The following is a 10382-nucleotide window of genomic DNA, read 5'->3' on the forward strand; positions in this document are numbered from 1 at the left end:
GAAAATACTTTCACTTTTTTCCTTAACAGCACTACTTAAATAAGCATTACTGTTAACGGCACCCTTAGAGGAAGCGGCAAACAACAAAATCCAGTGAATTTCTATCCTATTTTTGTTTTATCTAGGTTATAAATTACTCATATCACTTTTTCACGAAGTCCCTGTAGTTTTAAGTGCAAATCCATGAAACTCCACAAACATGCTTTAGTACCACTTAATTCCTAAACTTCTGAAAGAACATGGCCTTTGCATTTTACCCATCTTTCATTAGAATGCTCACCATGTAGATGATACTTGAATGTATCTGCCTTTGACTGACTTGTTTCTAGTCATGTTTAAAGTCTTATTGGTATAGGTACTTCCTCTTAAGTACATACAAGTAACTAGATCTAGAAAGGCAACCCATAGTGAAATAATGTGTGCAGAGATCTAAAGGAAGCTTTTTTGAAATGAATTAAGAACATGTATTTTGAAACAGGAATCAATTACAATGTAACAAATAGAAAAATATATAAATCGTGAAATCAAAATTTTCAGAGATGGGCTAGTAGTGGAATGGACAAACTAGGCTACAGAAGTTAGATCCAGAAGCACTAACAAATGCCTAAGAAGTAGGCCACAGGGAGAGAAGAGAGAGATGGGAGAGGGAGAAATGACAGCTGCGATTTTCTACAAACTGAATAACCAGGACACTTTGGAACAAATGCTGCAATTAATAAACCTGATCTAATAGTGATATATAAAAGCCTGCACCCAAGAGAGACTGTATAGTCTCGTCATTTACATAAATTGAGCATAAATGTAATTTTCAGTACAAAGCCATGTTCATCAATTACAATGCACTGATAGATTAGAAACAACATTTCATTGAAATTCTATACATTTAACCAAAGTAGAAATTTAAAAATACTTAAAAACTTAATACATTTCAAAACCTGGTGGGATGTAGCCCAAACTGTACTCAGAGAAAAAATGTATAGCTTTAACTACATGTATTAGAGAAAAGATTTAAAAATAAACTAAGTTTTCAACTTGAGAACCTAGAAAAAGAAAAAGATAAATTGACAAAAAGTACAAGGAATTTTGAAGATTAAAAAATTGGGCAGGGAAGAGACAGTAAAATTAATACGTAAAGTCAAAAAAAGATAATACTTTGAAAAGTATGGTGAAGAAAAAAATTAACGGGAAGAAAAAATCTATTCTTCTGGAGTTATATTAAAAACATTTATGAGAATTGTTAATTTGCGTACAGGAGATGATAATATTCTGTTTAGGTTTTTCTAAGTCCTTGTCTTTTACAGTTTTATGTGTAATTTTAATTTTAAAACACATGGTATATGCTGTGTTCTGTTCTGAGCCTTAAGACCTTGGCCAGTTAGTTACTTCACTTGAATATACCTCCATTTCTTCAGCCTCAAAATTGGGATAATAGCACCTATGCTATAGGGTTGTTGTGAGGATGAAATAAGTTAGTGCATGTTAAACACCTAGAAGAGAGCCTAACACTTAATAAAAATGCAATAGTTAGTGATCACTAAGAGAATAAGGATAAGATCTCAAACTGCTTGCCAAGTCCTGACTAGGCTACATTTCAACCATAACACACAGAGAACAGATTTAAAGTAACTAATACAAAAACTACACAAGGCTAGCAATAGAATGGAAAAAATATATACCAGTCTCACCTACTAAATATGGATAAAAAGATCCTAAATAAAATATTGTCAAATAAAACCCAGTGTATTATAGTAACAGAATTATACATCATAAAAAAGTAAGATTTATGCATGGAATGTAGAGCTTGTTATACCATACCAAAAAAATTTATCTGTAAATTCCGGGCATCGTTAAAAGATAAATAGAAGTTGGTAAAGCATACAATAAAATAAACCCCAAAAAAGTAAATCTTAACAAACCCAAAATGGAAAGCATCCTCTCTAACTTGATAATATCATCTACCAGAAAACTTTTGTTTTGTTACTGAAAACATGTGTTCTTTACTTTACTGGTAAAGCTTCTAACATGGATATTCTCAGTGCTAGTAGTCAAAACTGCTGAGGTCCCAGCCAACAAAGGAAAAACAAAAACCCACCAGGTTTTGAAATGTTGTACCTTTTGTCATTAAGTTTGTAAGTATTTTGTAATTTCTATTTTGGTTACCTTTTAAGTCCTTGAATTATTTACAAGTAATTCTAGATGTAAAGATTTAAATTTCTATAAAATTTCAAAACTAGTGTTATTGGCAGATAAGCTGTGGCCAACCCCCTGGAGATTCCACCAACTATTAGAACTTAAAAGTTCTGTGACAGGACGGAAGTTCATCATGTGAAAATTGATAACTTCCATAAATGGCAACTGAAACCAAATAGAAAATGTCATAAAAAGAGGCTGTTCTTAGGAATATCAGAAATGATGAAGTATCTAGGAATCACCCTAAAAGAGAATCAGCAAAGACTATAAAGAAAACTATAAAACAATTAAAACCTTTGCAATACCTGAATAAATGGAAAAAATGCTTCATATTCATGGAAAGAAACGAAAAGATGTTAATTTCCTCACATCAATCTATATATTCAATGCAACCTAATGAAAACCCCAACAAACTCCTTGAGTTTCGTGACAAGCTGGTTTCAAGATTGATATTAAACAATACATGTCGACACGGCCAAGACAATTGTGAGGAGGTACAAAAAAGCACAACCAGATTAATGTTCTCTCATCTCTAAAATGGGAACTGTGCACCATGACAGGTTCCTAGAAAAACTGGAGTTGCTAACCAGGCCTGATGAAAAAGTGTACTACCCTTTTTCTAAGCTTCCTTTTGTGAAGTTGAGAGAACCATATTTGTCATAGAAAGTGCCCACATTTGAAAAGTTCCACTTCAGTGCCAAAAATTACTTTATATGAAACTCATTTTGAAAATTCTCTGAGTACATTTTATGGTATTTATTTCCAGTTTTATTCTTGACGGCCTCTGAGTTCCAATTTAGCTGTTTGGGTCTGTTAAAAAATTCCTTTTCAGAGCCTTTCACCACTTGCTACTTGCTCAATGGCTTGCAGTGTAAGAGTCTCTTACATAGTTACGGTTCTCTTAGGTCACTTTTCCTACTGCATCATCCAACTCATCCCTGTCACCAAATCCTCTACAGTCCCCCCAAATCTAATTTTGAACCTCTCTTTTCATAGATATCAAGCTAATTGTGTAATAAGCCACTTTGGGAGATTTCACATTCATAAAGTTCTCAGCTTGATGCTGGTCTCCAAATCTCTCCTCATGTCCAGTATTTCATTCATTTCTGTCTTCTAGAAAACCTGTCATTACAATCTACTTAGCTTCTGTGACAATACATGATGGGAATTTCACTCCAATATATGCAATCCCTTAGTACATCTGAAGCAAATTTGTTTTTGTTTTGTTTTTCCTCCTCAAGGTATGGAGCAGTTTCAGCAGGAATGTTATGTGCCCTTACCACCCTGTCCCAGCAACTGGAGAATGAAAATGCTGTGGATGTTTTCCAGGTTGCAAAAATGATCAATCTTATGAGGCCTGGAGTATTCACAGACATTGTAAGTAGTTTGCATACTTCTGAAACCTGTACAACCTCAGGTGAAACTTGAACTCACATTTCAGAGCAGTGATTCTCAACTGGGGATGATTTTGCCCCCGGGAGATACTTAGCAATGTCTGGAGTTTTGTTGTCACAACTAGGGGGTGGGGAGGTACTACTGGCATCTAGTGGGTAGAAACTGTGGATTTTGCTACACATCCTACAATATACAGGACGTTTATCTCTGCCAATAAGCAATTCTCTGGCCCAAAATGTCAGTAGTACCAAGGTTGAGAAACTGCTTTGAGTATAATGTTCTCTACTTATAAGATACGGATTTTCCATTAACTTAAATTTAGAATTAGTTCCAAGCTGAGAGAGATCAAAAGGACATAAAAACCATATCGGTGTTTACTGTAAAACATTCAAGTGATTAAAAAAAAAAAAAAGTTTCTTGGGTAGTATAAATACATATTCCTGATTCTCTACCATGTCCTTCACAATTACAGTCTAATTGTTAGTTCCACTGTATATGAAATGACTTAGCTGTTCTTTAGCTGGGGGTGAACTAAAACTGTCTTTCTCTTGTTTTTCAGGAACAATATCAGTTTGTCTATAAAGCAATGCTTAGCTTGGTCAGCACTAAAGAAAATGGAAATGGTCCCATGACAGTGGACAAAAATGGTGCTGTTCTAATTGCAGACGAATCGGACCCTGCCGAGAGCATGGAATCCCTAGTGTGATTGGAATCCAGAAAGGGCACTTAATTTGTAAAACTTCTGAAGACTGAGAACTTTTTTGAGGCCTTTTTTGCCAGACTCTAGGTTATACAATAACCCAGTTACTTTTTTACACTGATAAAAGTTTTGATATTTATTTTTTGCCATTTTATGTCTTAATGGTATCCTACTGAGCATTTGCACCTCTGTTCATTTCACACAGTAAAACGCAATTTTACCTAGTTTGCACTATATGATCAGTGTTACTGCCTATAATCTAATACTAAAGCAAACCCTGATGTGACATTCCATGACAACATACATGCTACTTTTTAGTTAAGTAGTACAGTGGAGGTCTTTGTTATAACAGTGGATCTTGATTTTATATTATTATTGCTAAAGCAGTTGCATTCTACTTCTCCCCAGTCCTCCTCCTCTCTTATTTTTTTAGGCACTGTTAAATACTGTATGCCTTCTGTATTTTAATGGAGTGGCTGAGCATTGTTTTCTTTTACAGAATAGCAGGATAGTAGGAGCTATTAAGAAGGTTTATCAACCTCATGTCCTTGAAAGAGTTCCATTTATGATAGCTGAGCTATCCATTTAGAAATTAGAAGGCATAAGAGTTGCTTCATGTGAATATCACTTATTAGTTTCAAGGTTATTTTTCCAGCTGAACAAAAATGCCCAATTGTGTCAAAATAAAGGATAAATCTGTATTACAGTTTTCACAGTAGCTATGTGGACAATGTGTGTTATTTCTATTTTGACTCTGAAAAAGCTATGCTCTAAAATCAGTGCTATCTTTTACAATAGAGATGGCAATATTTTACACAACTCAGCTAGGAAACAACTGTAGTTAACTCTGCACTAATGTTTTTCCATTTATAATACCACACCTCACAGTAGGTAGAAGAATGAAAATTTGTGCAGGTGTGTAATTTTTAAACTAGTCTTCTAAAAAAAATCATATAGCAATCCAATAAAGACTACCTATACAGTTGACATTCTATTCTTTCCTTTTTTTGCCAAATGTTTCATGATAAATCTCTTAATCACATACACTCTTAAGATTAAATTTAAAATACTGTATTAGAAAACATATTGGGACAACCTAAACTCCCACACATCAATAAGTCTGATTGGAAGAAAGAAAATTAGAATCTTGAATAAAAGGTGGTATCTACATTTTCAGTTAGTTTTTTACAAGAGGGAGATAGCTTTTGTATACTTTTGTGTAGTTTAGCCTCAACAACAGAGATGCCCTTCCGTAAAAGAGGCTGATAATCATTACACCAAGCCCAAGGAAGATATTTGCTCCAGCCTCTGGAGCCATATTCACCTTGCAGTACATAATGGGAAAATTAGGAGCATTAATAAGACATTTCAGTACAGTTTGTTAGAAAAATAAGCTACTTACTGAAATCTGTTTCTTCTATTGCATGTTTGCTTTGAAGGGATAGCTTCTTGTCAGAAGACAAATCATCACCAGAAGAACGGGACCTGTTAATTAAAAAGTAAACCAAACCCTGTTCTTGTTAATAAGCTTCAACAAACAGGCCACTCTGACTACTAGCATAATATCTGGGTAGGCATGAGTATAGTAAGGATAATCAGCACTGAAATTCAGTATGTCTTGAGTTAGCATTATCTGAAATCTGTCAGAGTGGTGCTGCAGGACCAAAGGTGCTCGAGAGAGGCTACAAGCCAAGTCCAAGAGTTTAAATACACAGATCAGTCAAAGGCGTTCTTGCCCCAGTCGATTGCATCGTTTCATCACATAGTTGCAACAAGACAGAATAGTGTAATGGCTTTCAAGAACTGTGTAGGCTGGGCTTGAGAAAAGTGTTCAGTTGAACAAAATCTGCTAAGTTGTATGTGCTAGATGGCACAGACAGCTTTACAGTCCCTCTGCTCCCACCAGAGGTGATCCAGAAGGAAGCTCTAACACTGAATAAGAACACTACAACTCCCAGAAGGCTGATGGGAATCAGGAAGGCAAAGGTTTCAGATCAAGGCAAGAGCTACAGTTTTTTAGTCAAGTCAATAGATTATTTCAGTCATATATAGTACCGATGTGAGCCAAGTCACTATAATATTTGGCACAGGGGCTTCACTTTCAGAAGTAATGTTAAGAATTGGGGTTCATGGTTATTCTCGACATTTTTTTTCTTACTAAAAGTAAACATTGGGTAGAAGATAAATAGCAAGTATTCCCTTCTGTACTATTTACAGAGGGCTAAATGCATAGCAATGCATACCCTCCAACACAATTCTGTGAGTCTTACATGGGTATCAGAATCCTGATAAAATAAAGAGATAGCAAATAGGTTAGAGACATTATAAGGATCATTTGGAAGTTCTCTGTGATCAACTATGTATCTATAGCAGGCTTGAACCAAAGTCTGCTGAGCCTGACCCACTGAAATATGAGCAATTGCTATTTGCCCTTCTTGCCAAAGTGGTCCAAACACACGTCACTGAGGATAGTTATACTCAGCAGTTCCTCACTTTCACCCCCGAGTGTATCCTCACTATTATTCCTCAGTCATTATTGACAAAAACATGCTTGCATCTGTCCAGAGGCAGAGACTTTCAAAGATGGTGTTTTCTTTGAGACATAAGCACATTGCTTAACTACATAACAAGGTTATTACCACTTGCACTCAGGGGGGAAGGAAACAGCTATTGCAAATTAATGTGTGTCATTAGATAAAATAAGCTTCCTGTGTGTATGAATTTAGCTGTGGGTAAACAGAAGGCACACATCATACGAAACTGAATTGCAGTGATCGGACCAAGTGACTGTGCTGGACATCAGAAAAAAGACACCTTATTGCCATCAGGCAAACCCTCTTGCATTCAAAAACCATGATATCTTCTTTAATTATTAAAAAAAAAAAGTTAAACTGAATTTCAAAAAGAATAAGTTATTTGAATTGGTTTTCCTAATATAATTATGTTTGAAGCTTTTAGAATCCAGTACAAGCTGAAGAGTCCAGCAAGGTCAGAGAAAGGTTATGGTGTTAAAGGTCTGCCTGCTGGAGTTCTTAGCCCGGAGTGACATATTGAAATCAACAAATAAATAACCTTACTTATTTTATAATGACACAGCACAACTGCCTTGTTATGAATTTTTTAAGTGCATATATACTATATTTAAAACATAAAATATAGATACCAATTTACCAAAGAAACATATTACTAATTCTAAGCAAAAAAGAAAAAGTAAAAAAAAGAAACCCAAACTCATCATAATTTAAGAAATAATAAAGTGTAGTTTGTCTTAAGAATTTAGCAGTTATACTGAAAAACGCATTTTCAATTCTTGTGTTCCAAAGTTTATGTTCAAATGGTGCCAGTGAATTTTTATATGAAGGGAAAATGCCTGTTTTTTTTTTTTTTTGCAGCTATAATTTCACTTAACCCTTTGCGCTTTCCCTTAGTTGCCATTTCACACACAATGTTGGCTTTACTTCTCTCTAGAAAAAAGGCATGCTACAAATAGAAAGGAATTGTAATAATGATATTTGGCCTCTACTTTGTCTTAGGTGTTAAACTGTTTTTAGTATTTTTGTTAAATATTTGCAAAGGGAAGCATTTTCTACAGAGGATAATTAATTTCAAGAAAAATATCTTGAGTTTTAAGAAATAAACATCTCCAAAACAGGAGACAGTTTTATAAAATGTCACAACTCTCCAACATTTGGGGTAGTGACTCCTTTGTTAGGTCATTTGAAACTAGCAAGCAGCCATTGTTTCTAAAGAACTCAGCCTTCATGTTGACTCACGTTTCTTTTGCTTCATTTTGAAATAACTAAAATCATTAAAACTGTAAATATTTTGTTGCTTGGATAAGCATCTTCTGGGAACTTTGTATCTATGGTATATAATCATAGAATTTTATATTTTCATATAAAGCTAATTTTTTTCTAGTTTCAACTCTGTCATAGTTATGTTTTGTTTTTGTTTTTTTTCATGGTGGATATGTGAATTCAACTTTCTGTGTATTGAAGTAGCAAGAACCATCTCTGCATTCCAAAAGAATCCAACGTGTTATTTCTTTGAGGCAGTGATTGTGAAAGTTGGGTTTTCTTTTTAATTCCATTGACCATTTGTGCAATAGAAATTAGACATAATTAGTCACTGAATACATTGTCACATTGACCTATCTGGGAAAACTTTTTTTTTTTTTTTTTTCTAATTTGGGGGCTAGGTGGATTTTGTAACCTGAAAATTTTCCCTTTTTCTTCTGTTTAAAACTATATCAAATCATTCTATTATAGTGTTATTTAATATGTAAATTGTATTGCTATACATTAAATAAAGTATGGTTTTTGATGTATTCATTAGTGTGGAGCATTTCTGTGAAAATGTCTAAATCCAATAAAATCAGGTTAGTATTCTCCCTTAACAGATCATATTTATGCACACCAACTCTCCCACCTTAGTTTTCATGGCAGTTAAATGAATGTTTAGGAGGACTCGTTACACAGGCAGCAAACCAAAATGAAGGATATATCCTATCCAGACTTCTGGAGAATCTATGAAATATATCTAGGATCACTACAACTGCTTCTACCTACAAACAAGGGTAAACTGGGCTAGAACATGGCAGCTTTGTTCCAAAATTATCTTCTACCTCTTGGTGACCCCACATCAAGAACACAACGCTTACTATTAGGGTTCCAGTTTTTCTTTCTATAGGGATAAGAGCTAATAATTCCCCTAAGTAACTGGGAATTTAAACAATAATATATTAATTGCTTCCAAAGTATCTGAAAGACAGACTTAATTCTGGCACAAAGGGATGAATTTCTCTAGTGACAGAACCCTGGTTTTCCTCAAACTACATCCATCGGGACTCAATACTCTATTGCAGACACCAGAGGGCATACAGAGACTGCCTGCCTGGATCATATTCAGTTCACAGATGTATTTTATTCAACCATCATTTTTAAGATTCATACTACTTACCAACCATTAAAAATTGGAAAACTTTACATTAAAAGATTAAGATTTCAAGCTTCTATCAGAACGTCGGGAGGTACAATACCAGGCTCACATTCCCACATGCATAAGCTGCAGAGGAGAAGCAGTTACCCCTTCTAGGTGGGGCATGCACTGTTGCGTTGCTGAGTTCCCCTGTCTTTCGATTACCTTCTGTATGTCCATCATTAGTCATAAATAACCTGCCAGGATCCTGTGAGCAGTGACCTCTAACACAGACCATAACAATTTTAGGATCACCTGCCTTGAGGTCTCAGGCTGTTTATTAGTTTCCTCGACTTCCCAAAGCAGATACCATAATATGGATTGGCTTAAACAATAAGCATTTATTAGCTTACAGTCTGAGGCCAAGAAAATGCCTAAACCAAAGCATCATCAAGTCAATGCTTTCTTCCTGAAGACTGGCTGCTGTCGGTCCTGGGCTTCTCTGTCATGTGACAGGGCACATGGTAGCATCTGCTGGTCTCTCCCTTGTCTCCCAGTTTCCAGGTTTCCTTGATTTCAGCTTCTTGCTTCTGTGGCTTTCTTTTTTTTTTCTCTCTCTCTTTATATTCATGCCATTTGTAAAGATCTCCAGTAAGAGATTAACACCCACCCTAGGCCACACCTTAACTGAACTAACCTCATCAAAAGGTCCTAGTTGCAATAGATTTACATCCACAGGAATGGATTTGCTTTAAGAACATGCTCTTTGCAGTACATATGGTTCCAAACCACCACAGGCTGGTAAACCAACAAGCAACAGCAACAGTCAACAGGCAACTGTTTATATCAGCCTTCCATCACTACAATCCTAGACAGCCAGCCTGGGGCAAAGGGGGTTCCCACATTCCTAACTACCTCTAAGTCCACCCAAGATGACTCCATTAAGCAGCAATTAAGACTGTTCAAAATCATTTAAGTCAATTTTCTATTCCATCCCTTTTACTGTCTAAGATATATCCCTACACAAGGAAACTCATTTCTGCTATTAAGAATGGGTCAGGGCATTGCCCTGTGATGGGCAAAGCTAAAGAACACCAAGGATTGTGGCAAGCCAGAACCAGGATGATACCCAGGAGGAAGCAAGCCTCCTAGTCTCTGAAACTGACTTCCAGGAAGATGG

At 35.6% G+C, this 10382-nt stretch overlaps 1 protein-coding gene across 5 annotated transcripts in view; it reads left to right on the plus strand.

The window, feature by feature from the left end:
• Positions 1-5270, plus strand: part of PTPRG (protein tyrosine phosphatase receptor type G) — a 686843-nt gene extending 681573 nt beyond the window's left edge. For all 5 annotated transcript variants that reach the window (XM_037799495.1, XM_037799505.1, XM_037799497.1 and 2 more), the window contains 2 exons: positions 3432-3567; positions 4145-5270. In XM_037799495.1, coding sequence (XP_037655423.1) covers positions 3432-3567; positions 4145-4291 — 283 coding nt within the window. In that variant the 3' untranslated portion in view covers positions 4292-5270. The remainder of the gene's footprint in view (positions 1-3431; positions 3568-4144) is intronic.
• The last annotated feature ends 5112 nt before the right edge of the window (positions 5271-10382 follow it).

The sequence above is a fragment of the Choloepus didactylus genome, chromosome 1 (genome assembly GCF_015220235.1).
Source record: "Choloepus didactylus isolate mChoDid1 chromosome 1, mChoDid1.pri, whole genome shotgun sequence".
In the NCBI taxonomy this organism is placed as follows: Eukaryota; Metazoa; Chordata; class Mammalia; order Pilosa; family Megalonychidae; genus Choloepus; species Choloepus didactylus.